At 52.1% G+C, this 27,378-nt stretch overlaps 3 protein-coding genes across 5 annotated transcripts; 1 reads left to right on the top strand and 2 right to left on the bottom strand.

Annotated features, from left to right (window-relative positions):
* Positions 1–2,312: 2,312 nt before the first annotated feature.
* Positions 2,313–9,108, bottom strand: BEST2 (bestrophin 2). The gene is made up of 11 exons (XM_084756504.1): positions 8,993–9,108; positions 8,409–8,494; positions 8,026–8,238; positions 7,834–7,928; positions 6,312–6,545; positions 6,081–6,235; positions 5,688–5,765; positions 4,824–4,976; positions 4,655–4,735; positions 4,350–4,504; positions 2,313–3,291 (listed from the first exon to the last, which is right to left on the bottom strand). Exons 3-11 carry the CDS (start codon positions 8,175–8,177, stop codon positions 2,868–2,870), a joined length of 1,527 nt encoding a protein of 508 aa, XP_084612630.1. The 5' UTR covers positions 8,178–8,238; positions 8,409–8,494; positions 8,993–9,108; the 3' UTR covers positions 2,313–2,867.
* A 4,846-nt stretch (positions 9,109–13,954) lies between these two features.
* On the bottom strand, positions 13,955–22,484 carry GET3 (guided entry of tail-anchored proteins factor 3, ATPase). Its single transcript, XM_084756521.1, has 7 exons — positions 22,291–22,484; positions 21,387–21,534; positions 16,275–16,423; positions 15,718–15,868; positions 14,995–15,102; positions 14,703–14,900; positions 13,955–14,288 (listed from the first exon to the last, which is right to left on the bottom strand). Exons 1-7 carry the CDS (start codon positions 22,449–22,451, stop codon positions 14,157–14,159), a joined length of 1,047 nt encoding a protein of 348 aa, XP_084612647.1. The 5' UTR covers positions 22,452–22,484; the 3' UTR covers positions 13,955–14,156.
* Positions 22,485–22,746: 262 nt separating this feature from the next.
* TRIR (telomerase RNA component interacting RNase) lies at positions 22,747–27,378 on the top strand (the record flags this gene model as incomplete). Of its 3 annotated transcripts, XM_084756537.1 has the most annotated exons (5): positions 22,747–22,858; positions 22,953–23,061; positions 23,267–24,240; positions 26,627–26,704; positions 26,964–27,378. In XM_084756537.1, the coding sequence occupies exons 3-5, from the start codon at positions 23,905–23,907 to the stop codon at positions 27,069–27,071; spliced, it is 522 nt and encodes a 173-aa protein (XP_084612663.1). In that variant the 5' UTR covers positions 22,747–22,858; positions 22,953–23,061; positions 23,267–23,904. The 3 variants fall into 3 exon arrangements, with proteins under 3 accessions (XP_084612663.1, XP_084612664.1, XP_084612665.1); XM_084756538.1 differs by having other exon boundaries at positions 22,953–24,240; XM_084756539.1 differs by lacking the exon at positions 26,964–27,378 and having other exon boundaries at positions 22,782–24,217; positions 26,627–26,703.

Genomic DNA, 27,378 nt, shown 5'->3' with positions numbered 1-27,378 from the left:
GCTATTTCTGTGTTTTGTTTTTGGCCTTGTTTTTGTTTTTCGAGACAGGGTTTTTCTGTGTAGTCCTGGATGTCCTGTATTTGCTTTGTAGACCAGGCTGGCCTCGAACTCACATCAATCCACCTGCTTCTGCCTCCCAAGTGCTGGGATTAAAGGCGTGAGCCACTACTGCCTGGCTATTTCTGTGTGTGGGGGGGGTTGTTTGTTTGTTTGTTTGTCTGAGACAGGGTTTCTCTGTGTTGCCTTGGCTGTCCTGGACTCACCTTGTAGACCAGGCTGGCCTCAAACTCACAGCAATCCACCTGCCTCTGCCTCCCGAGTGCTGGGATTAAAGGCGTGTACCATCACCGCCCTGCTATATCTGTGTTTTTTAAAGAAACTCAAATTCCCCAAGTCTTACTACACTGAGAGCTGATTTATGGCATTTGGATGGAGGATTACCTTTGAGATGCTCAAGCCAAAGAGGTGGTCAGGGATGGAGTCCCTGCTAAGCTTTTAAATGTCAACTCAAAAGTCAGTGCACATCTTTAATCCCAGCACTTGGGAGGCAGAAGTAGGCAGATCTCTGTGAGTGCGAGGCTACCCTGGTCTACAAAGTGAGTCCAGGACAGCCACGGCTACACAGAGGAAAACTGTCTCAAAAGCAAACAAAGAAAAAGAAACAAAACAAAACAAAACAAAAGGATCAGTGGCACATAAGAGCAATTCATTTATAACTGAGAAAACCGGGTGTGGTGGGCCATGCCTGTGGTCCTAGCCCTGAAGCAGTAGGATTGCTGTGAGTTTGAGGCCATCTAGGACTATATAACAAACTTCAAAAATAAAATAAAAGCAGGTTGTGGTAGTGCACACCTTTAATCCTAGCACTTAGATGGAGGAGGCAGGGGAATCTCTGCCAGCCCAGTCTATAAAATGAGTCCAGGACAGCCAGGACTACAAGAGATACCCTGTCTCCAAAAACAAAAACAAAAATGAAAACATAATAATAATAAAAACATAACTACAATGCAAATCCAGGACAGCCAGGACTATAAGAGATACCCTGTCTCCAAAAACAAAAATGAAAACATAATAATAATAAAATGACTACAATGCAAATCCAGGACAGCCAAGGCTACACAGAGAAACCCTGTCTTGAAAAACCAAAATAAATAAATAAATAAATAAATAAATAAATAATAAAAAAAAGTAGCTGGGAGGTGATGGTTCACCCCTTTCATGCTAGCACTTGGGAGGTAAAGGCAGGTAGATCTCTGTGAGTTCAAGACCAGCCTGATTCTACAGAGCAATTCCAGGACAACCAGGGCTACACAGAGAAACCCTGTTTTAAAAAAATAAGCAAGGTTAAGAGCATTTGTTACTCACCAAGGTTCAATTCCCAGCACCTCCATTGGCACACACAGCCATCTGTAATTCTAGACCCGGGGCATCTGAGGTCCTCTGAGGCCTCCAAGGGCACAGGCATGCATATATGGTACACATGCCGGCTATCCTTCACACACAAAATAAAAATAAATGTCTTTTGTTGTTTGTTTTTTATCTTCGGAGGCAACGTTTCTCTGTGTAGCCCTGGGTGTCCTGGAACTCACCATGTAGACCAGGCTGGCCTTGATCTCAAGAGATTCACCTGCCTCTGCCTCCCCGTTGCTGAGAGTAAAGGAATGTACCACCACTTGCCCTGACAAAAATAAATAAATCTTAAAAAAAAAAAAAAATAGGGAAACCTGGTGGAGTGGCACAGGAGGCAGAGGCAGGTGGATCTTTTTGAGAGTTTGGGGCCAGCCTGGTCACAGAGTGAGTCCAGGACAGCCAAGGCTACATAGTGAGAAGCTTCTTGGAGAAACAAAAATAAAATGAGCGCCAGAGAGATGGCTCAGCAGTTAAGGGCACTGTCTGGGATACAGTTCAAGTGCAGGTCTAGCACGCTGATGCCTCTGATCACCAGGCAGCGTTTCTCTCACCAACATTGGGGGCAGGGGTCATCAGACAGACTAGTCAGGGGGTACAGGCCAGTTAGGGTTGCACAGAGATAGCCTGTATATTAAAAATAAAAATAAAGCTGGGCGATGGTGGCGCACGCCTTTAATCCCAGCACTCGGGAGGCCGAGGCAGGTGGATCTCTGTGAGTTCGAGGCCAGCCTGGTCTACAAAGTTATTCCAGGACAGCCAAGGCTACACAGAGAAACCCTGTCTTGAAAAACCAAAAAAATTAAAAAATAATAAAAAATAAAAATAAAATAAATTTAAAAGAAAAGAAAAAAGTCGGGAGGAAAATCTCCAAATCTTGTAAATGATCTGACTGGAGGCAACACTTCAGTGATAACCATTTATTGAACGCCATTTAATAAATGAGACATCCTTTCACTTGTTTTGATCCTCACAAGTTCACGAGGTAGGCACTCGCAGTTCCGCCGGAAGGGAAGAACACAGGCTGCCTGCCAGTCAAGACACACAGAGGCCGCTGGGCAGCTGGTGGTGCTTGAGAAGCAAAGCCACTTAGAGAAGCTGGAAGTAGCCAGGTGGCGGTGGCACAGGCGTAATCCCAGTACTCGGGAGGCAGAGGCAGACGGGTCTCTGTGAGTTCGAGGCCAGCCTGGTCTACAAAGTGAGTCCAGGGCAGTCAAGGCTACACAGAGAAACTCTGCCTGGGAAAAACAAAGGAGGAGGAGGCAGCAGCAGCTGGGAGTAGGAAAAAAAAAAAAAAAGCAACAACTGGGAGACTGTGGACCCCTAACACCACCAGCCCCAAATGGTCAAAACGGACAGGTCGATTTCTGCAGACCTAGCTAGCTGGTGCAGACCCTGGTGGTCACCAGCATGCCCAGTGTGCTAGATTGGATGTCCGCAGGGGTCCTGGTCCCAGGCTCTCAGGCCGGACTCTCTTCTTCCTCTCCAATAGGGCTGGGCAGCCAGGGCGGCGCAGGAGCCCGGGGCCCCGGAATGGACACAGTGGTAAAAGGTTCAGCAGGCGGCCCCGGGATAGGGGCAGGGGGGTCAAGACATGCGGGAGGCTCCAGCTCCGGCTCCCGAAGGCTGGGGTCGAGCAAAGGGTCTTCACAACCGCACTCCACGCCTCCGCCATCCGCGGTGCCTGCACACCCGCAGCTGGCTGCCGTGGACGCCTCTGACACGCAGCTGTTCTTGCGCCGCAACAGCGACAGGCGCCGCCCCAGAGGACCCACAGTGCCCGCCCCCGCCGGCAGGAGGCGCTGCAGAAAGTCCCCGTGAGCCTCTCCCAGCGGGCCGTCCACGCCGTCCACTCGCTGGAACTGCATGTCCTCTTTGGCCAGCCTAGAGGATGGACAGGGGCCGTTATCACGCTCCTCTGTTGATTTATTATCTCATTTTAGTTTTCTGGTTTCCCCCTCCCCTTGCCTGCCCCATAGGGCTTGTTCGTGTAGCGGAGGCTGCCCCCAGACCCTGTTCTGCAGACCAGGTTGTCCTCGAACTTACTGAGATCCGCCTGCATCTGCCTGGCATTAAATTAGTCCTGGGATTAAAGGCATTCACCACCACAGCCCGGCTAGTTTTCTAGTATTTGTTTAGTTGTTGTTTTGTTTTTGAGTAGAGGAAAAGTAGATTTGAGAAAAGCAAGTAATTCCCAAGAGAGGGAGAGATTTCAGATGAGGAACTCTGGCTCCTCCCCCCTCCTCGTGCGTTTACTTGTTTGTTCTTGCAAAGTCTCACTGTGTAGCTCTAGCTACCTGAAATTTACTATGTAGTCCAGACTGGTCTCAAACCTGTGGGTGAATGAGCGTTCGGCCTCTGTCTCCTCAGTCATGGGACTAGCTACAGGTGTGTGCCGTCACATCCATGTCTGCCGATCTATCTCTGTCTGTTTAGGGGTGTTTGAGATGGAAGCTGGGATCTCTTGTACGATAAACTAGACCCTACCCTCATCCCGGGCTTTTCTCTTCTTGATTCACAAAGCGAGATCCGAAGCACTTGAGATTCGCCTAGCTCCAGCCACTCTTTGTGTCACTCTGAAAGACCTGCCCCGTATCTTTGGCGCTACAACCTCAATCGTGGCCCCATCTCGTCTATAAGAAAGTCTTTAGATCTGACCCCAGTCTCCAACTGATGACCATTTCCCATCCCAGTCACAGCCAAGAACTCGATCGCTTTATAGTCGAATTTCTGATTCCCTCGGCTCCACCTCTCAATTGCTAAGGTTCTTAGTGTGCGGATGGATGCGCCTCCTTCCTGGGCCAAATTGCCTAACTCGGTTACGGTAATCCCCTTTCCGACCACTAAACCGCATAGACCGTAGACCCTTCCAGACCCCAGCGCCTTAAGCCACGCCCATCGCGCCAGCAGAGCCTTAAGCCACGCCCACCCCGCTAACTCACGCAATATCAAAGGTGGAGCCCTGGAAAGAGGGCTGCTGAAGCAGGAAAGCGGTGGCCGCGGTGTAAGGCGCGCGAGCCTCCGCTGCATCCCAGTATAGATCTTTCTCCAGCATGGCCAAGTCGTCATACATCTCGTCCACAGCTAGCATCGACACCTGAGGATGTGGACACGCGGGGCGGGGTGGGTGGAGCCCTCACGGCGAGATATCAGAGTGTGAAGGGTATTTAGGGTGAGGCTTAGGAAAGTCTGGGACCCCTTGGGAAACTCTTAGGTGCGTGCCCACCAGGAGGGGAGACTCTCTGACCTGGAAGTTGCGGTCAATGAGAAAGTTGGTCTCAAAGTCGTCGTCGTCCTCTCCGAAAGGGTTAATTAGCTGCTCGGCGACCTGAGTTCAGCGAAGAAAGGCAGGCAGGTGGCGCCTGGAGAATCTTTCAAACCCCTCACTTCCGGTCCTGCCTCAGGGCCCCACCTACCTTAAGCCAGCCAGCGTAGAAGAAGAATTGCAGCAAGGTGAAGATGGGAACGCACAGGTCCAGGGTGTGGTCCTTGTAGCCCCGTGCAGGGTCTAGGAACTGACGGCCGATGAGGCAAGCCAGGAAATAGCTGTACACCGCGATAGTCACCACCTGAGAGCCAGGCAAATGGGAACCATATCACTGCTGACCCTCTACCCCATGCGCCTTAGGGAGTCTTGGAAAGATCAGGACTAGCTAGCACTGAACAACAAAATGATTGAGTTTTTGGCTGGCCTTCAGTCCCTACACTGTTTTACTTTATCAAGAAAGGACTGAACATGTTGGCGCACACCTTTAATCCCTGCACTCGGGAGGCAGAGGCAGGTGGATGTCTGTGAGTTCAGGGCCAGCCTGGTCTACAAAGTGAGTCTAGGACAGCCAAGGCTACACAGAGAAACCCTATCTTGGGCTGGAAAGATGGCTCAGAGGTTAAGAGCACTGTCCGCTCTTCTGGAGGTCCTGAGTTCAATTCCCAGTTATTACATGGTGGCTCATAGCCATCTATTATGAGATCTGGCGCCCTCTTCTGGCGTGTAGGCAGACATGCAGGCAGAATACTGTGTGCATTGCACATGAATTTTTTTTTTTTAAATGTATGTGTGCTCTGTCTTCATGCACACCAGAAGAGGGCATCAGATCCCATTACAGATGGTGGTTGCGAGGAACTGAACTCAGGACCTCTGGAAGAGCAGTCAGTGCTCTTAACCGCTGAGCCACCTCTCCAGCCCCCTCTTCTCAGTTTCTTAAATGCACTATGACCATTTCACCTTAAAAGGAATAGGGCCTCCTATGCTGAGTATAAAGGAAACATGGAGAAGTTACCTGGGTGTAGACGAGGGGTATGCTAATCCAGTCGTAGTGAAACAGCATACCGCATTTGCTCCGAAACACATTCAGCTCCTAGGGGCAGATGTTGCTCATGAAGGGGTTGAACACTGAACTCACGTGGAGATTAAATACGAGTGCCCGGATGGAGAGGGGGTCACATATTAGGAATTAGGCGAGTGTGTCCAGGAGCTGCAGGTACGTGGTGGTGACGTACACCCGCGTTGGGGTACCACGCACTACAGGGCTGCCCCATTGGAAATAAGCGCATCTCGTTAGTGTGTTTGAAATACGGCATCGTGGGGGGGGGGGGTTGAGGCCAGCCGCCCTCGACCCACTCCGAAGCGCACAGTTTCTGTTATTGTAAGATTGACTTCCTCTCGGGCTCACCTCCAGCAGCAGCTTAAGGGCGCTGTTGTCGCGGATGCGCCCCTCTCGTCGCGCCTGCGCCGCCAGGCTGGAGAACCATACGCAGGGCACCCAGTACTTGTTGTAGGATGAGTTCAAATTCTCGAACTTCTTGCGCTCCTCACGGGTCATAAATCCTGGAGGGGAGTGATCCGAAGTTACTCGCACCGCTCTCCTGTCTGGGCCCTGCCAATCCTCTGGCCAGAGACTCACCGGCTTCGACTACGTGGTCTATGGTGGGGAACCTCTTGAAGACTGCTGTGCTAACCGAACGCAGGATCAGCACCGCGGAGAGGCCTGCGTAGCGCATGAGAGTGCGCCGATAGAGGCGGCCGCGGTCGTCGCGCCCGTGCACGGTGCCGGCCACTACGCACATGAGTGCGTCGGGCAGAGGCATGCATAGGTACTGGTTCCACCAGCGATGCACCACCAGTGTGACGTAGAAGCCTGGGGACAACGCAGATGGAAACTCGGATGCGGGAGCCAAGAGTTTGGGAGCCCAAGCCGTGGGACTGGTAAGACATTGAGTTTGTATCAGAGACACTTAGAAAAAAGGCTGGTCACTCTGACCACACGGGCCATCTGGTCTGAGAACTGGGGATCCAGCCCTGAAGCCAAAGAGGTAGCCGGTTGAAGTAGCCAGAGATGGGCAATTGTGATTTTTTTTTTTGGGGGGGGGGAGCAATTGTGCTCTTAATGTGCAAGTGGAGACGCAGGACCCATGTTAGGGCCACGAAGGAATAATGTTCCTCTGATCCCAGGCAATCACTGGGCTTGGGTTATTGGGACTGGAAACAAGGTAAGGGCACTGGTGGACACAGCAGGGGCATCTAGATAGATTTACCACAACAGCCACTTGCAGTCCCCGAACAGGAACTTATAAAAGTATTTAAGCCTGGCAGTTGTGGCCCATGCCTTTAATTCCAGCACTTGGGAGGCAGAGGCAGATGGATCTCTGAGTTCAATGCCAGCCTGGCTTACATAGCGAGTTCCAGAACAGCCAGGGCTCCACAGAAAATTTAGGGTTGGGGGCTGGGGAGGAGAGGAGGTTTAGCCCTCAGCCTGGTTTGCATACATAGGGAGTTTCAGGCCAGATCTTGTCTCAAACAAACAAACAAGCAAACAAACAAACCCCACACATAGAAAGAAAGAGTTTGGCCCTATGTGAGAGGACCTGAGCAGGCTGGTCATCCCATCCATGTGATGTGAGGGTCACATGAGGTTTCTGTGGGGTCAGCGGCTGGGCTGGATTTGAATGGAGGGATATTTGTTCCCTGGAGGGAGGGGCCTCAGGACGTGAGTGTGTGTGGCATAGTAATCTAATGCAGACACAAGTAGTGATAAATCTGTGGGTGAGGTGGCATTCCTATGGGGTGGGGGGGTAACCTCAGAGGTTTTTTTTTTTTTTTTTGTCTTTCGAGACAGGGTTTCTCTGTGTAGCCTTGGCTATCCTGGACTCACTTTGTAGACAGCGATCCGGCTGCCTCTCCCTCCCGAGTGCTGGGATTAAAGGCGTGCGCCACCTCGGAGGGTATTTTAACCAGGTGATACGCAGTGTTTCAGGATGTAGGGTCACACCGGCATCTTCGATATGTGGGTTCAGAAGTGGGACGCTCTGGAGGTTAGATTTGCGTCCGCATCTCAGAGGGATAGGGATGGGGTCTTGAAGAAGCATGACTGGAAAACAGATTTCTCCCTTACATAAGAATAGGGCTCTCAGGGGGTGCAACCTCACCAAGTACGAAAGAGACGGGGATGAGGCTGGCGTACTGGTCGCAGTATAAGACAAGCTTCTCGAAGTAGCGCTTCTGTTCCTCTGCCAGTAAGAAGCTGCGGGGTAGGGAATGCAGTGGCTACAGGTCTCCCCTCCACTCCTCGTCCCTTCCACGGGGCTCAGATTCCCAGCCCCGACCCCAGGCCTTCTCACCGATAGGCGGCGCTCAGCGCCATGTAGAGCCCCAAGAAACACAGCAGTTCGCGCCACAGGAGCTTGTAGATGCTTCCCCGCCACAACAGCAGCAGCTGCGAGAAGCCACCGAAGCGGGCATTCGCCACTCGGGCTGTGTAGGTGACAGTCATCGCTGCGCCGGGCCAGTGCGTCCAGTAGAGAAGGGGTTTAGTCTGGATCCCGGCCTGTGAGCTACGGGAAAATGCTTGGAGGGGATGATCCTGGAATTTTCAGTTGCAGGTGGAAGTGGCCGCGCACAGCTATCTTCGCTGCGCTAGGGCGGTCCGCCACCCAAGTCCTGTTACCCACCCACCACCCCCCCCCTCCTTCTTCCCCCGAGTCGTAGCTCTTTCCCAAGTTACCTTTTCCCAGTCTTGTTCTGTCTCCTTCCTCTAGATTACTGGTTCAGGACTCTTGGACTTTTACTTAGGTCCCCAACCTCCTACACCTTTGGATAAACGTAGTCAATGTTTGCATTGCCTCCCACCGCCCCCATCCCTTTCAGCTGTACAGCGCTCAACCTTCATGACTTCCTGAGTCCTCAGTTTCTAAATTCTCGGAGCTTCAACAGCCACCCCCTCTCGCCCACTCTGCCAACACTGGCTCGCTCTCTCTCCTCCCTTGAGCCTAATACAGACTCACAGTCTGGGGCTACGGCCCCCCTCATATTCAGAAATGCTCCGGATGACGGCTCTGTCCTGCAGCCTCCCTACCTCCTGATTGGAACTGGCTCATTCTGACTCCCACTTAATGCTCCACCTCTGACCCCCTCCGGGTCCTCCTCAGATCGTCCTCCACCTCTCCTCCTTTCTGGCTGCCCCTCGTAGCCTTCCATGGAGCGGGGTGGGGGTGGGTGGGGGTGAGGTGGGGGGGGGGGCGCCCAGGAGTACTGCCCAAAGCTCGCCCGGCCAGGGCCCTTTATTCCCCCAGCTCTGGCACTTCTCACCTGTGTTGAGGGTGGCAGTACAGGGACACACAGGGACAGAGACCGAATTGGGAGGGTGTCCTCAGTACTGGGTGGGGCTGAAGCCAGACTCTGTGCGGAGAGGAGCTGGGGAGTGGGCGTGGGCAGCCCCTCCCAGGTCCATCCCCTTTAGCTAAGCTCCAGCCTCAGAACTTTGTTTGGAGAAGGTCTGCCAGTTTGTCTCCTGGGCAGGGGGGGGTGGGGTTGGGTGGGGTGGTGGTGGTGGTGGTGTGTGGGAGGTCTGCTCTGTTCTTTCTTGCTCCCTTTTGTCTCCCTCCCTAGTGAAGAGACAGTCCAAGTATGTGAAACCTAGAACTGGAGAGGGAGGAAGCCACACTGTTCCCCCCACCCCCACCCCGACCCCCACCCCTACCCCCACCTCCACCCCCCCCAGGCCAGCCAGACTAGATCACTGCCTGTGATCGCAGGCTGTCACAAAGATGCACAACACACTGGAGACCCAGGCCCACATTTAGCTTTTTCCTTAAAACAGCTTTAGATAATCACAGTGGCGGTCCACACTGTCGCAGAGACTTTCAAGGTCAGCCAGGCATGCTGGCAGCTAAGACCGGAGGGCTATCCCGAGCTCCAGGCTGGCCCGGGCTATAGAACGAGACCCAGTCTCAAAAAGCCAATGGAGGGACTGAAGAGATGGCTCAGGGGTTAAGAATGCGCACCCTGCCTTTTTAGAGCTGTTCTCCACACCCATTCTGGGAGCTCACAACCACCTGTAACTCCAGCTCCAGGGGATCCCAGGGCTCGTATACTCAGGCGCACATATCCCCCACACAGGCATAGACAACATATACACATAATTGAAAAAGTAAAGCTAGAGATATGGCTCAGGGTTCATAACTCGCCCTGCTTTCTCTTGCATCATTTGGTACCTACACCCACATTGTGGTTGTCTGTAACCCCAGTTCCAGGATTTTTGTTTTTCTTGAGATAGAGTTTCTCTGTGTAGCTCTGGCTGTCCTGGAACTCAGAGATCCATCTGCCTCTGCCTCTTGCGTGCATCACCACATCCACCTGAAATAATTTTTTTTTTCCGGGACAGGGTTTCTCTGTGTAGCCTCGGCTGTCCTGGACTCACATTGTAGACCAGGCTGGCCTCAAATTCACAGGGATCTACTTGCCTCTGCCTCCTCAGTGCTGGGATTAAAGGCATGCATCACCACCACATGGCTGAAATTAATATTTTTTTTAAAAGCCCAATAGAGGCCAGGCATGGTGGCACAGCACTTGGGAGGCAGAGGCAAGTGGAACACTGTGAATTTGAGGCCAGCCTGGTCTACAAAGGGAGTCCAGGACAGCCGAGACTAAACAGGGAAACCCTGTCTCATAAAACAAAACAAACAAACAAAAAACAAAACAAAACAAAAAACCTAATGGAGAAAAAAAGGAAATCAAGGCAGGTGGTGGCACATGTCGTTAATCCAAGTACTCTGAGTTTGAAGCCAGCCTGGTCTACAGAGCAAGTTCCAGGACAGCCAAGGCTACGCAGAGAAACCCTGTCTCAAAAAATGTATATGTATTTTAAAAAGGAGCTGGGCATGATGGTGCATGCCTTTAATCCCAGCACTTGGGAGGCAGAGGCAGGAGAATCACTGAGAGGCGATAAAGACCCCAACCTGGGCTATATAGTGAATATATATATGGTGCTTGCTGCATCGTAAGATTCTGTATGAATAATGTGTGTGTGTGTGTGCGTGCACGAGTAGAGATGGCTCAGTGGGTAAAGGCACTTGCTATACAAACCTCATGACCTGTGTTTAATCCCTGGCATGTATATAAAAACCAACACACCTACACACACACACACACACACACACACACACACACACGCACACACACTTCAATAAATAAGGACAGAAAATGAGAGGGGGGGAGAGGGAGAGGGAAAGTTTTTTTGGTTTTTAAGACAGGGTTTCTCTGTGTAGCCTTGGCTGTCCTGGACTCACTTTGTAGACCAGGCTGGCCTCGAACTCACAGAGATCTGCCTGCCTCTGCCTTCTGAGTGCTGGGATTACAGGCATGCACCACCATGCCCTGCTGAGAGATACTTTTTCTTTTTTCTTTTTGGTTTTTAAAATGAGACATGGTTTCTCTGTGTGGCCCTGGCTGTCCATACATAAAATAAATTTTTTAAAAAATTTAAAGAGCCAGGTGTGGCAGCACACGCCTTTAATCCCAGCACTCGGGCGGCAGAGGCAGGGGGATTATTGTGAGTTTGAGGCCAGCCTGGTCTATAGAGTGCGTTTCAGAACAACCAAGGCTACACAGAGAACCCATCTTGAAAAAAACCAAAAAAAAAAAAAAAAAAAAAAGGCTGGGCATGGTGGCGCAAGCCTTTAATTCCAGCACTTGGGAGGCAGAGGCAAGTGGATCGCTGTGAGTTGGAGGCCAGCCTGGTCTACAAAGTGAGTCCAGAACAGCCAAGGCTACACAGTGAAACCCTGTCTCGAAAAAAAAAAAAAAGACAAATGTAGCTTTTTGTTTGTTTGTTTGTTTTGTTTTTTTGAGACAGGGGTTCTCTGTGTAGTCTTGGCTGTCTTAGACTTACTCTGTAGACCAGGCTGGCCTCCAACTCACAGCAACCCACCTGCCTCTGAGTGCTGGGATTAAAGGCGTGCACCACCGCCTCCCGGCTACAAGTGTAGCTTAATGGCTAAAGACTCGCCAAGCATTTGTAAAGCCCTGGGTAATGTGCCTAGCGTGTGTGGTGGGGGGGAGTAGTGACAACAGGACCCCTTCCTACAGTTTCACCAGCTAAAACCCTGGTGACATCCACACATTTGTACATTAATATACTGAGGCAGACATGGTGGCATATACCTACAATCCCAGCATTTGGGAGACTGCGTTCAAGGATAACCTAAGCTACATAGTCAGGCCCTGTCTAAAATTAAAGCAACAAGACAACAACAACACAACAACAACAGACCTCTTCTCAATGCTTCCTTCTTTATTTGTTGTGTGCAGAAACACACAGACATATACTTAGGTTTCATACTAAACAGTGCCCTGAACACACAACCAGAGACATAAATTCTTGTCTCGACATTTGGCACTGATTCGAGACAGTTGTTCTCTCTTCAGACACGTGCCAACAGGAGGGCCACTCCCAGCCTGGGACAAAGAACACTCCCACCGCCACCCCCGAATTCGAGGATGCCCACAGATATATTGGTGTGACAGGGGCAGAGGCACAGGGGTCCCATCTTGTAGGGATCCTCTAAGGTCTACATGAGTTTCTTGCTGTCTACCCACTGAGCACCAGAGGTGGGGATGGCCCCTCGCAGCTGCACCCGGAGGCCCATCTGGCCAGGACACAGTGTTCCCAGGCTGGCAGATGTCTGCCCCACCTGGGTAAATTAGGAACTAGCTCGGACTGGTTACCCTTGGACCTATATCTCCGCTGTCCAGCTGCCCAGCAGCCTATAAACTTCATCAACAAGGGTAGCTGGCTGGGGTGACACTGCCAGCTGTAGGACCTGGGGACTGGACAGGCTGTTCTTGACAGGCTGCCCTGACTCCCTAGTCTGTGTCTTTGAGCTCCCTGTGGCTCATCCCTTCTACACACACACACACACACACACACAGTTCTCGGCCCCCAGCTGGGCCAGAGGGCAGATTTCCGGTTCACAGGCCCCCTCACTGTAATAGCACATGACTCTTATTGAGGTCTGGGCTGAGTACTGGAGAAAAACCTGCGTTATTTCTTCTACTTCTAGCGAGCCAGCAGGGGAGATGGTTCCTGCTGTTCCCACGGGCCTCAAAGGGTAAAGCACAGATCTGATGATACAGGGGACCGGCTAGGATCTGAACCCAGGGCAATATGGGCTTGTAGCCTTCAGTCCTTCCCTATGGCTGCTTCCATTTGTTTACGTTTGTCACCTTAGCAGGCCCATACCAGCTCCGCACACACCCTGAGACCAGCGGGAGGACAAGTCTAGGCGAGTGAGTGGGTTCCCCTTACACACGTTCCCTGGCACGCCCAGACCCTGGTTGTCACAGGAACACTTTTGAGTCTGAGTCTGTCTTCGAGGCACCCTTCCTGTCTCTCTCACACCAAACTGTGGCTTGGAACTGGAGAACACTCGAACGCCAGGTTTTATTCCCAGTCTCTCACGTATCCATTTTAGTGGCTGCTCAGCTGTGACAGAGAAGGAAGGGTAGGGGACATGGTCGGCAGCCAGAATCTGTGCCACAGCCCCCACTCCCGCCTGCTTTAAGGGCCACGGGAATAAAGAGCTAAAGCAGCTGGAGGTCTGCACTGAGGAGCCGCAGGAGGCAGGTCAGGCCTTAAGGGAAGCCCTAGCATCGTCTGCCATGCTGCCAGTCCTCATCAGTCCCACCCCAGGAGGGGCTGAAAGCATCCAGGAAGGCAGGAACAGGGGTGTGTGTGTGTAGATCCTTAATCCCCAGGCTGGCAGGGCCAGCCTCTGCCCAGGGCGCCTACTAATTCCCAAACCAAACAGCAGGTAGTGTTGGGCATAATGCCTGCTTAATCCCCTGGGAGCCTGGGGCTGGCCATGGGCCTAAAGATTCCCACACTCTTGAGTTTTTAAGGAAGGGGGTAAATGCTTCTGCTTTGCAGCCCTAGAAATGATATCTCCCGCCCCCCCTACCCCACCCACCCCAGACAGAGTTTCTCTGTGTAGCCTTGGCTCTCCTAGGCTCACTTTGTAGACCAGGCTGGCCTCGAACTCTGCCTCTGCCGGGATTAAAGGCATGCACCACCACACCCGGCAAGAAAGGATATCTTTAAGACCAGGCCTCTCAATACCCAAGACAGCCTCTTTCCACGACTGTCACCATGAACCTGGCACTTTGCTACGCATGGACCTGGGTGTGAGAGAGGGAGACAAAGCCTTGTGCAGTGCACAATCTACACAGCTGTGCACAGGTGCTTGCCTACCCACACTGCTATTAACAAACACAGCTGTCTAAGATTATTTTATTGAGGAGTATGAGGCAGGGAGAGGTGGGGGGCATTGCAGCCTCCCCAGGCCCCACCAGGGGGAACAGACCCCCTCCCACCTCCTAAGTGGCTCCCCCTGTATTATGGGGGACTCTGTGCAAACTCTGCCCCATGGGGGGAAGGAGCAGGGTGGGAAGTGGCAGCAGCTGGGACGGAGGGGTGCTATTGGGTGCTGGGGGGCTTGTAGGGCTCCAGGAGGAGGGCAGAGAAGGTGTTGACTTTGTCGGCTCCCCGAACCTCGTGGGGTAACAGCGGCAGCTTCACAATGTGAAAGTCTTCATACAGGTCTTCCATCTGTAACGAGGTTAGAGAGGGGGAAGCAGAGTTGGGAGGGCAGAATGGGCTTACGAGGGTGTGGGACGTCAGGGCAGACGCCTCTTGCTATGGTAGGGGGGAGTGGGGCTAGCAAAGCCGGGAACGGACTTAGGTCCCAGTCCAGCCTGAGTCCTCTACAGACACAGAAGGCCCAGGAGTGGGAAGAAGGGAGGGCAGCAGGAGACACAGAAGGTCACACAGGACTGAGGGCGTCTCTCTGCACAAAGCTTCAGGTCTCAGCAAGACCAAAATGAAGGAATGGATGCACACGTGCACATATGCGCATGCGCAACTTGTGCTAGGCTGCGCCGTAGTCCTCCCAGCCTTCAAAGATTAAAAGGGTCAGAGGATACGGTAGTCTTGGCTGGGCTGGGGCTGGAAAGATGAGCACACCTGGTCCAGGTATTTGGCCTGGATCTTGTGCCGAGCCTCACACATCTTGCAGGGCTTCTCAGGGTCAGGGAAGACAAGCTGGTTGACGATGATGTTGTGGGTGTCGATCTTGCACTTGGCCAGCTCCTGGATCAGCCGCTCGGTCTCATACAAGGACAAGAATTCTGCGATGCACACACAGATGAAGGTCGTCTGTTCCTGTGGGGCACAAGACAAGAGCGAGGGAAGGGAAACCTGCCTGTCCCCACCCTCAGGAGCCTCTTACCACCTGCTGGATCGGGGCACAACTCACGGGGTCCTTGAACTGTTCGCTAACAGAGCGGATGACAGGCAACGTCTCTTCTAGCTTGGAGGCCAGCTGGTCGGCATTCATGTCGCCCAGGCCCAACATGTTGCACATCTGTGGGAATGAGGCGACAGGCTTGCTACCTTCCTGGGCCCGTCAGGCTCTCTGGGTCAGGGGCCTGCTGAATAGTGCAGCATCTCCATTAAAGGTGCGGGGTCTGGGGCCAAGTCGTGGGGTAAGGGCTATGTAACTTTAGCTCTTCCACTCTGTGGGCAAACATGGCCAAAATATCTGACCTCCTGAATTCTCCCTTTTCCCGTCACCACACCTTATCTTCAAGAGCTGGTGTGTGTGTGTGTGTGTGTGTGTGTGTGTGTGTGTGTGTGTGTGTGTGTGTGTGTGTGTGTGTGTGTGTGTGTGTGTGTGTCTGTTTTATTACAAACTGGTGCTAGAGACTTCTATCTGGGGCTGGAGGAAGACACAGAGGCCACATGCAACCTCAAGAGTGGCCAAGTATCTTCATTTTTTTAAAAAAAGTATTATGTGCTGTTGAAGTGATTACAGTTGACAGAGAAGGAAAGACCCAGAGAAAAAGATTGACGTGAGGTCACACAGCAGGAGGCTGTGGAGGCAGTCCATTTCACAGGGGAGCAAACAGGGAGACCACGCCTCTTGCTCTGCTCGGCTCCGGGGAGACACTGTGCGGGGGGAGGCATGCGTGGCACTTGCCTGTGAGATGAAGGGGCTGATCTGGTTCTTGATCTGCATGAGGCGGCCCAGGCCGCGCTCCACAATGGTGGGGAAGTTCAGGAGCCTGAGCGTATGGCCGGTGGGGGCTGTGTCGAACACCACCACTGAGAAGTTCATGCCTTTCACCAGCCTGAGGGGAGATGAGGGTCAGGCTCACACCAGAGGCCCTCCCGGGACAAACGCCCCCAACCCCTACCAGGCTGACCTCATCATAGCTCATGGCCTCATCGATGCCAGGACAGCGCCCCCCTCAACCCTTACCAGGCTGACCTCATGACCTCAGCATAGCTCATGGCCTCATCGATGCCAGGACAGGCCCCCTAATCCCTACCAGGCTGACCTTATGACCTTGGCATAGGTCATGGCCTCATCGATGCCAAGAAAGGCCCCCCCCAGGCTGACCTCATGACCTCGGCATAGCTCATGGCCTCATCGATGCCAGGACAGGCCCCCTAATCCCTACCAGGCTGACCTCATGACCTTGGCATAGGTCATGGCCTCATCGATGCCAAGACAGCCTCCCCCCCCAGGCTGACCTCATGACCTCGGCATAGCTCATGGCCTCGTCGATGCCAGGGAAGGCGCTCATGGCCTCCTGCATCATCTTCTTGCCCATGCTCAGCATGTTGTCTTCCTCGAAGAACTCGTCAGGAAGCTCTGCCACGCCCAGGCTCGGGTCTATCTCCTGGGGGCCGAGGGGACCAGACTCAGGCTGCTGCGATGACGGACTCCCAGGGGGGCCTCAACTCCTAGGTGCAGGCCAGAGGAAGCCCATGTAGGGCTCCAATCACACAGGATCCTGGGTCTGTCCCATCAATGGTTTAACCTTCACAATCAAGTAAGAAATGGCAGACTGGGACTAGGGGAGGCCCCCCGCCAAAGACAAGCTGAAACCCGAACCCATTGCAGGAATGTGCCCAGGCACCCAGAATTTGTCTTCCCAATAAGCAACCACAGTTAGCTGCAGGCGCTTTTAGGTCACGCCTCTAGTGTGGGTCACCCTTGATTATGACTCTTTAATGTTTAGAAACAAGATCACTCTGTAGCCGAGGCTGGCCCTCCTCACGCTCCATGAGGCTCAGCTAGCTTCAGTTATTCTATGACGGCCACTTTGATCGTGTTCTCTCTCCCTGCCCAGTAGCTGTCCCTCTTGGGTATTTTTCCCCCTACATTTTTGGGGGAGAAAGCAGCCTGGCAGATGGAACCGAGGGCTTTATACAGGCTAGGCAGTGCGCCTTCAAGTTATGGCTCTACCCACTCACTGGCAGAGTCTAAGCAGGTGCTCTCCCACTGAGCAATCCCCACGCCCCTTAAAGGTGGTTTCTAGCTGGGCACTGGCCCTCAGGACCCCAGCATCTGACTAGTAGATTTTAGATAGGAGCTCTACTTATAACACCAGGCCTGGCTTGCTCCCTCCTCCAGTCTGGGTTACACAGATTGCTTCTGCCAATTCTCTCTTTTCTTGGCTGTTGATAGTCTCCCTGTTCTGCTTTTCCACAGCTATTTGGTACTGCTGCTTTGGGGACAAAAAATGTATCTGGTCAGTCAGTCATCCCTGCCCCCATCCCTAACGGGAGATCACAGTGGTGGACTGGAAAGCCGCACCCTCCCTACTCTCAAAAATGTCTGTTGTTGCCTTGTCCCTCCCCAGACCGCTGTTTCATTCACGGGGGAAGTTCCAGCGTCGGCAGAAAAGAAGCCCCAAGTATTCAGGAGAACGAGGCAGGAAGGTTGTAAGCTCTGCTGATGCTACAGTGAACTCAAAGATGGCTGCAACTGTGCTAAAATCCAGATGGAAAGCAACAAACCAAAACTGCAAACAAAAACGTAATAGGTCAGGCCAAGTAGCGGTGCTGCACACCTTTAATCCCAGCATTCGGGAGGCAGAAGCAAGCAGATGTCTGTGAGTTCAAGGCTAGCCTGGTCTACAGAGTGAGTTTCAAGACAGCCAAGGCTACACAGAGAAACTCTGTTTCGAAAAACCAAAACCACCACTACCGCCAATACAAAACAAACAAAACAAAACAAAAACTCCCCACCCAAAACCCAAAAGGCCAGTGAGATGGCTTAGCAGTAAAGAAACCTGATTCCAGCTGGGCAGTGGTGGCACATGCCTTTAATCCCAGCTCTTGGGAGGCAGAGGCAGGTGGATCACTGTGAGTTCGAGGCCAGCCTGGTGTACAAAGCAAGTCCAGGTCAGCCAAGGCTACATAGAGAAACCCTGTCTCGAAAAACAAAAAAAACAAAAAACAAAAAAAACCCAAACAAATAAAACAAAACAAAACAAACAAACAAACAAACAAAAAAAAAACAAAAAAAAAAAAGAAAGAAAGAAAGAAAGAAAGAAAGAAGGAAAAAGAAACCAAGAAACCTGATTCCACCAGTGTGGTGGCGCACGCCTGTAATCAGGAGGCAGAGGCAGGAAGATCTCTGTGAATTCAAGGCCAGCCTGGTCTACAAAGTGAGTCCAGGACAGCCAGGGCTACAGAGAGAAACCTTGCCTTTTAATTTTTTTTTTTTAATTTTTTAGGAAAAACATGGGGTTGTAGTACCTCATCTGCCCCCAGGCAACCCCAGTTCCACATACTTCCCTCTGATTTCCACTCCTGGCAGACTAAGCCCTGGTTCTGTGTGCTAGACAGAGCTCAGCCTTCGAGACCTATCGCTTCTATCTCTCTGCTCTGGCAAGGTCTAGCAGCAGTCAACTATGCCCAACCACCTCTCTCTCAAAGCCCTCCTAAAGCCAGGGGTGCTGCTGTGCTCCTGCAGACTCAGCTGCTCTCGAGGCTGAGGCAGGGGAATCACCTGAGACCAAGGCTAGCCTGGGCAGCCCAGTGAAAATCTGTCTCAACAATTCCCTATCTCTCTTTTGTGAGGTCCCCATGTCTCAGCTCCCATCATGATAGTTACCCTCACTAAAGCCAAGCAATTTTATGGCTGGGCGTGGTGGCGCACGCCTTTAATCCCAGCACTGGGGAGGCAGAGGCAGGCGGATCGCTGTGAGTTCGAGGCCAGCCTGGTCTACAAATCCAGTCTAGGACAGCCAGTGCTACACAGAGAAATCTTGTATTGAAAAACCAACACCCTCTCCACAAAAAAAAAAAAAAAAAAAGCCCAGCAGCAGCAGCAGCAACAAAACAGTGTGGGCTGCTGTTCCAGAGGACCCATGTTCAACCCCCAGCCTACAGAAGGGCTCACCACCATCTGTAACTATAGTCCCAGGGGATCTAACACCCTCTTCTGGCCCTGAGGGCACTGCACCCACATGGTAAACAAACATACATGCAGGTACAGCAGCTATGCAATTCAAACAAACAAACAAACAAACAAACAAACAAAAAAACAGGGCTGGAGAGATGGCTCAGTGGTTAAGAGCACTGACAACTCTTCCAGCAACCACATGGTGGCTCACAACCATCTACAATGTGATCTGATGCCCTCTTCTGGCCTGCAGGTGTACATGCAGACAGTACTGTATACATAATAAGAAATAAATCTTTACAATAAAAACAAAAACAAACAAGAAACAAGAAGTCAGAATAATAGGGATCAGAGAGATGCCTCAGTGGCTAGGGGGCACTTGCTGCTCTGGCGGGGAACTGAGGCTTGCCCCCGAGCACCGACATCAGACAGCTCACAACTGAAGATATATCCATAGCTCCAGGGCATCTGAAGTTTTCTTTGGGCCCCTCTAAGACTTCACATGCAAGAAGGACATGCCCGTCACACACAAGCAGTCACACAAACGCACACACAAAAGTAAAACATTAAAAAAAAAATGGCCTAGTGGACAAAGCATTTGTGCAAACGTGGAGACCAAAATTTGGATCTCCAGGCCGCAAATAAAGGTGGGCGTGGTGACGTGACTCTGTAACCCGGGGGGCTGCTGCTGCTGTGAGATTCCAGGCAGAGAATCCCTGGCGGCTCTCAGGCCTGTGTAAACAGCAGCAAACAACAGACTCTGTCTCCAGCAAGGTGGAAGAGCAGGCACCAACACCCGGCCACGTCCTCTGACCCTCACAGTGGTACACAGGCACTGGTGTGTGCACACATTACACTACTACACACACGCAGATAGCGAGAGCAAGACAGAGACAGAGAGACAGACAAAACCCCCTGGTAATCCTATTGCTTTACTTTCAAAATGTGTCCCAAATCTAACCATGCGTCTCCTACCATGCTTTCCTTCTATGAGACTACTGTGTCACAACGACCTGGGGACATTCAGCCTTTTTGTTTCTCTTCCCAACATCACCCCTGATTTGCAATCCAATTTCCATTTGACAGCCAGACACATTCTTTTTTAACACCTTTTTTTGGGGGGTGGGTGGGTTGTGGGGGGGTGAGTGTTTCAAGACAGGGTTTCTCTGCGTAGCCATGACTGTCCTGGAGCTCTCTCTGTAGACCACGGTGGCCTCAAACTAACAGAGATCCTCCTGCCTCTGTCTCCCTAGCGCTGAGATTAAAGGTACATGTCACTATTCCCAGCTATTTTACATTTATGTATTTATTTATTGGTTTTTCGAGACAGGGTTTCTCTGTGTAGCCTTGGCTGTCCTGCGCTTGCTTTGTAGACCAGACTGGCCTCGAACTCAAAGTGATCCGCCTGACTCTGCCTCCTGAGTGCTGGGGTTAAAGGCGTGCGCCACCAGCTACTATTATTTATTTAAAGATGGGGCCTTACTATTGCGTCCTGCTGGCTTCCCATTCACAGTGATCCACCTGCCTCTGGCTCTCTTAGTGCTGTGCTGGGATTAGTGGTAGGTGCCACTCTGACCAGCTCCTTTTCAAACTGGAGAGCTGGGGGTGCAGCTGAGCACTGGCCTAGCATGCTGGATGCCCAGGGTTTCATCTCAAGCAGCACAGCAGCAGCAGCACTATCACCACTACCAACAAGAATAACAGCAACAGAAACATGAGTATGGCGCGAGAGAGATGCCTCAGCAGTTGAGTGTGCATTCTAATAAAATATATTAAAAATAAAAAATAAAAAAAAAGAGTGTGCACTCTTCCCAGAACCCACACAGGATTGGGAGTTCACAATGGCCTGTAACTTCAGCCCAAGGGAGACCTGATACCTCTGTCCCTTGCACACACAACTGAAAATAAACTACATCTCTCGAACAATAGCTCTGCATATTAAGGAGGGGGGGGAGCCTTCTATCAAACTTAGACTCAAAGCCAAATTGCTTGCCAAGCCAGTGCGCACCTCCAGATGGTTTTTCCTCCTTTTCCCTCCCTTCCCTGCTTAGTTCTAAGCGATCACCTTCCTTCCTGCTCCTTATTAAAGGTTTCCTTCCCCGATGTTCCTGTGGGGGTATGCTGGGGGAAGTGTCACAGACACACCCAAGAGATGAGTACCTAGATATGAGTGGCCTGGTGGCTGCTGCTAGGTACGTTCCCCAAAGGCCTTATGGCTCTGGCTGACGAGATGGCTCAGTGGCTAAGAGCACTGCTCTTCCAGATGATCTGGGCTAGGTTCCCAGTACCCAGATGGTGGCGCGCGGCCATCTGTAATTCCATTCCCTGGGGCTCTGATGTTCTCTTCTGGCCTCCATGGGTACCAGGCACGCACTCCGAGGTAAAACAACCATCACGAAAACCAGAATCGAAACACCTCAGCCAGAGCTGATGCAGCTTGTACTTACCATAGCAAAGAGGTTGTCATAGCCTTTGACCTTGGTAGGCACCTTGGAGAACTTCTGATCGAAAGCATCTGAGATGTTGTGAGCTGGGTCTGTGGAAATGATTAGAACACTCTCACGTCCCTTAGACAGCTGGACCGCCAGGCTGCAACTGCACACAAGAAGGGTGGGAAGAGGAGAGAGGAGGCAGCTTTGGGAGTGCGGTTTGTGGCAGGAGACGCAAGGTCAGGCCACGGAGACCTGGGCCAGCAGGGACCTTAAGAGCAAAGTATGGGTCCCGATGGGATCAACCCATACTTAATCCTTGCCGGGATGACCGCTTGGCGCTTGCATTTGAATTGGATTGGTTGTACAATATTCTGTTGACTGATTCGGTCTATTCGAGTGCCTGCTTCTTTCTTTCTTTTTCTTTCTTTCTTTTTTTTTTTTTTCTGGCACGCAGTGGCACAGTCCAGCTGTCCAGACAGCACGGATTGCTCTTCCTCCCTCCCTCTAGTAGCTCAGGACAATGAACTGAGGCACTGTAATCATGCACCTCTCCCGCCCCGTCCTCCTCCTTCCCTCTCCGGGATCAAATGGAAGGCTCGTCACATTTAAGGACAGTTTGTTTTAGTGTCACCCGTTGTACTCTGAACTCCCCTGGGGTTACTGTCCGGCCGACTGCGGCATTTAAATGCTCCTCTGCACACCCCACGCGCTGGATTCACAAGACTCAAAGAGTATGGATAATTCAACTCGGGATGGCATGCTTGCATTCGGGAGGTATGTTCAGCAAGCTGCAGTAACTTCCCCGTAGAACCCCGCTCAGCTCGCTCTGCCTGCCCCACGGGGAAGAAAAACCCGGTCCTCCCCTTCGTTCGGTGGTACATCCCACCCGTCTTTTTTCACCCCACCAGAGCTCCCTTACCTGCAGGTGGTCTTACCAACGCCACCCTTGCCCCCGACGAAGATCCACTTAAGGCTGCGCTGCTCGATGATATTGCTAAGCGTGGGTTCCAGCGGCTCGATATCAGGGGCGTCCTCGAACTCCTCTGCCTCAACCCCCCACCCGGCCACCCCCGCCGCCATCTTGGAGCCGGCTCACGTGATCAATCGGGGCGCACCACGTACGAAACACCTGCAGGGGAACTAAGTCTTCCACGTCCCTGTGCAGGCCCACAGCCCGACTTATTTTCCTCATGCGCTGACATTTAGGGACGATGGTCGCTATATTTTCACCGTTTCATGCGTCGGGGGCTCACCTTGGTGAACTTTTGTTTGTAGTTTTCTAACAATGCCCCTGTCTTGTGAGCATATTGGTATGACCCATCCTATTGCCCTTCCCTGATTGGTCCCTAAGTCCTGCGGCACGTTTCCATTGGCTGAATCTTGTCTTTCACTAGGCAGGCACGCTAAAGTCCCTGCAGGCGTCAGCCTCTCCTTAGCAACCAGGCAAACATCCTGTCTCAGCTCCGAGTGAAGTTACGAGAGCAGAGGTATCTCTTGGCGCGATTCTATAGGCTCAGTTTCCTAATGATCTTTTCCCTTTGACTTTCTATTTTGACCTTAACTTCTCTTCCGGTCCACCAGTTACCCAGTTGGTTGTGACCCACCTGTGCTTCTGCCGCAAACCAATCACGAACGAACTGGTTAATTGGCTGAGGGGGCGCTTAAAAGCCAAGACTCCATTGGTTGCAGGGTATGTAGACTTTTTGTCCTGTGTGCCCGTCAGGAAGGATGTCTACAACAAGTCATCCTAGCAGAGAGAACTTTAATTTCCAAAACCCTTGCTGCGCGTGTCGCTCTGCTTTCTCTCTGGGTGTGCTCTGTGTTAAGCAAATGCTGTTTTAATGGAATCCCTGTCCTCGGGAAGGAATACGAGGGTCTTTATTTCTTTGGTACAGCACCCAGCTCGCAACATTAACTCTTGGAGAAGAATTCAGCCTAGAAATCTGTTCGGCTTCATTTGAGTGCTCCAGCCTCTAAAATACTACCCTCAGTTGGGGTGTCTAATTGCACGCAGCCAGCGGTACCCTTGTTTCAAGCGGTTAAATTCAGAGACAGATGCCCAACCCAGAGATGCTTCCGTTTCTAGCAGGAGGTACCAAGTTAGATATGCTTTCTACACTTAGTTAGGGGCTACCCAAGTTCCCTAGAGTCTAATTGACCACCCAGTCCCCAAACAAGATCCTTTCTGTTACAGAGTTCTGGTGGCCGACTGGGATTGCGCTTTCTCAGCCCTTAGAGGGGGCCCAGGTCCCAGACAGTGGTCCCGTTCTCGGTGAGCTTCTGTCTGTTTAACTAACTCGCGTCTGGAAGGATTAGGGATCCGAGGAACTGAAGGGATCGGGCTTTTAGAGTCTACAGACCGGTTGCCAGGTCGGAACCCCTTGGCCCCGCCCAGGCCCCGCCCACATCGCGTTGCCTTCTGGGTTCAGAACGCTCTTCCCAGTATGCTCTGCTTCAGACGAAACCAGTCCCGCGCCAAGCGCGCGGTCTGAGAGCTTTTCCCAAAGTTCTTTGCGCGGCACCTGGCGACAAAATGGCTGCCCGAGGGAGACGGGCGGAGCCTCCGGGTCGGGAGGCGCCCGGCCCGGCGGGCGGCGGCAGGAGCCGATGGGCTGAGTCGGGACCGGGAACGTCACCCGAGAGTGGGGACGACGAGGTGTCCGGCTCAAGTCCGGTGTCCGGCGGAGTGAACTTGTTTGCCAACGACGGCAGCTTCCTGGAGCTGTTCAAGCGGAAGATGGAGGAGGAGCAGCGGCAGCGGCAGGAGGAGCCACCCCCGGGCCCGCAGCGACCCGACCCACCGGCCTCCGCCGCGGCGGGCCCAGGGAATCCGAAGAGGAAGGGCGGCCCAGGCCCCACGCTCAGCTTCGTAAGGAGCCGCGGGGGTGGGGGCGGGCGCCGGGGCCCTCGTTGGCAGGGGGAGTCGGGCCCGGGAATGGGCGTCAAGGTCCAAGGCAGCCCTCTCCGCCCGAATGCCCGGACGGTCCCGGTCGCTTGCTGAGAATCTTGAGCCTGGATTCCGGATGAGAGGTGTTTCTGGGCGGGAGTGGGAACCCCCAGATGTTCCCCGCGGGACCTGGGAACCAGTGAATTGCATTGGAAGCTACGCTCTGGGGTTAGGGGGACGCTAGATGCTAGGGGTTCCTGTTTCGTTTGTACCCAGACATTGAACAGTGGGGACTCACATACTTAATGTGGGAGAAAAAGGAGGGGACAGGTTCAAATTCCGAGTCTGCTGTAATCGTTAGACTCAGACCGTAGCCGGGCGTGGTGGCACACGCCTTGTAATACCAGCACTCCGGATGCAAGCGGAGGATTCGAAAGGGTGAGACCCTGTCCCAACTAAACAGAGTCAACCAACCAACAACAAAAAAAGCAAACCGTTGACTTTGTGGCCTTAGGAAGAATCAATCGATTCCTTTCTGTGGTATTTTAACTACTGCCGGTTTATTGAGCACCTTACCTTGTGTTCGGTATTCAGTGGTGACTTTTTGACAGAAAAGAGCGTTGTTTGCTTGGAGCCCGGGTGGCATACCCTGATTTTCTGTAGTTCTAATAATTGACCTCATTTCACCTTTTGATGTGAGTATTCGGTGAAGTGGCCCTAGAAAGCTCAGTCAGTACAGACCGTTAACAGAAAGAGCTAGACCAGTGGTTCCCGCTGGTACTGTTAACTCTTTAATTCGTAACTAGATTGAGAACATAAGGGTAAAAGCCTCTTTACCCTTATGTAATTGGTAAAGTCTGTAGACATTTTGGTTGTTAAAACTCTTGAGAGGTGATGCCAGTGACATCTGTGGGTAGATACCGGGGATGCTGTTTAGTATCCTACAATGCATGAGGTAACAAAAAAATGATCTGGCTAAAAATCCCGTGAGAACCGGATTGAAGAGCTCTGGGCTAAATACATTGGGTATATATTCTTACTAGTTTTGAGTTTGCTTTGCCTCTGGTCTTGAGATAGAGGCTCTGTAGTGGGGAGGAGGAGATGTTGGTTTGAGAATAACAGGCGATGGATGGGCCAGGCCTTCGAGTCAGTTCTGTGGTTTGGGGCAAGGCTTAAGTTTCCTTGGGTCCTAAAAGGGTGTGTGAGCTGGGCAAGGTGGCGAATACATGTAATCCTAGCACTGTGGAGGTTGAGGCAGGAGGATTGCAAACCGAATTCAGGCAAGGTTACATAGCAATAACCTGTTTCTAAAAGCAGCAAAAAAGTGTGTGTGTGTGTGTGTGTGTGTGTGTGTGTCCCCGTCCCCAGTAGTGTGTGCCTGTAATTTCAGTTACTCAGAAGTTGGAAAAGACTCTGAAGTGCAGAATGAATTCAGAGCTAGCCTGAGCTACTTTGTGAGACTTTGTCTCAAACTAAAAACAAGAGGTCTGGGCTTTTAGCTCCACAGTAGAGTGCTTTGAACGCAGTGCTACACAGAAGTGGGGGGGGAGGGTGACCCCGCAGTGACTGATGCCTAGTTGAGGGTGAGGACAGGGTGTGTCTTGGAGGCCCCCCGGTAAGGGGAGAAGGTGGGTTACTAGAGTGAAAACCCAGAGCAGGATTGTTCTTAGAGGAAATAGAAAGTGACAGGACTTGGGTTGACGGGACAGTCAAGAGTAGAGGTAGAAAGCTTTTCCAAGAATGAGAGCAGCAGTCCTGTTACTGTCATTTTCATTTGTTCCCAACTGTCATTGTAATTAGCACCCCTAAAAAAGGCAGGCCAGATCAGGGAAGGGGAATTTGGGGTGCTCTCTGTTCAGGATTCTCCCCCTGGGTTTGATTCTGAGTGTTGCTCTCTTTTTGGCAACCCGTCTTATTCCTCCCAGAGATGTGTCTTTCTCTCTAGAAAGAAGTAGTTACTATCTTCAAATAGCATAACTGAATGCGAGAGGAGATAATGTGGCCACAGTGCTCTCTGTGTGGTATATAGGGCTCAGTGTATAGTAATGCTCAATAAAGGAAACTGTTGCTACCTATGTGGTCCCTGCTAGGACAGGGTAAGGCCTGGACAGAAAGAGTTAGGACAGAGCCAGTCCCAGCAAGGTGAGCTCTCCTCTGGCCCCTTGGGAGGGTAGCCTGGGGCCCAGGACTGCCTGGGCATGGCAGCCCAGCGCAGGCGCTGAGTCCAGTGTGCTCCTCTCTGATTGCTGCGCAGGTCGGCCGGCTGGAGGAGCTGGGCGAGGCGTCTAGGAAGGTGTAGTGGGCCTCAGCACCGCCAAGGGCGGGCCCGGCTCCTGTAACCCTTGCAGTCTTCTGTCCCTTCACCCAGGTGGGCAAGCGCAGAGGCGGGAACAAACTAGCCCTCAAGACGGGAATAGTAGCCAAGAAGCAGAAGACGGAGGATGAGGTGAGTGGGCTGCCGAGGGGTGCCACCCTAATGCCTTTTCTTCTAGATTCTGTGCCCAGTGGTCAGGCTTTGGATGGGTGGGCCTGGGGTAGGGTGGGAAGGTCCGCAGATAACCTTCTTCTGTTTATTTTTCACCTCAAATTCAGGGCCTTTAGGGTGATACTGGGGATGGGTCAGCTGTCTCATGGCATTCCTGACTTGTCCCCCCCTTTTTGGGCATCTGTCTTCCAACCGGTCCTCTCCTCCTCCGACTCCACAGGTATTAACAAGTAAAGGTGACGCATGGGCCAAATACATGGCAGAAGTGAAAAAGTACAAAGCCCACCAGTGCGGTGATGATGATAAAACTCGGCCCCTGGTGAAATGACCCCTCCCAGGTGCTCACTCCCTGGGACTCTCTGCGATGTATATAACTATTTAATGCGGTTACGGCAGCGGCCTTCCTGGAGGACTGATACACAGAAGGAAACCAAGGCGCTTCCTGTGGCCGCGGACCGTTCTCCAGGACTCTTTTTTTTACCTTGAGCACTTGCCTCCTGAGACTTACTAGACCAGTGGTTTACTCTTCCCTTTCTTTCCACCACCTTGCTTTCTCTGGCTCTGTCTGTCTCTTCTTGCTGTCTCTCTCCTTTAGCAGTCACTTCTGAGAAGTAAAGACCTGACTTAGTGCTGGA

This window comes from Acomys minous (assembly GCF_964271855.1).
Source record: "Acomys minous genome assembly, chromosome: 14".
Classification (NCBI taxonomy): domain Eukaryota; kingdom Metazoa; phylum Chordata; class Mammalia; order Rodentia; family Muridae; genus Acomys; species Acomys minous.
Note: the sequence above shows the minus strand (reverse complement) of the source record. Positions and strands in the feature narration are given on the sequence as shown.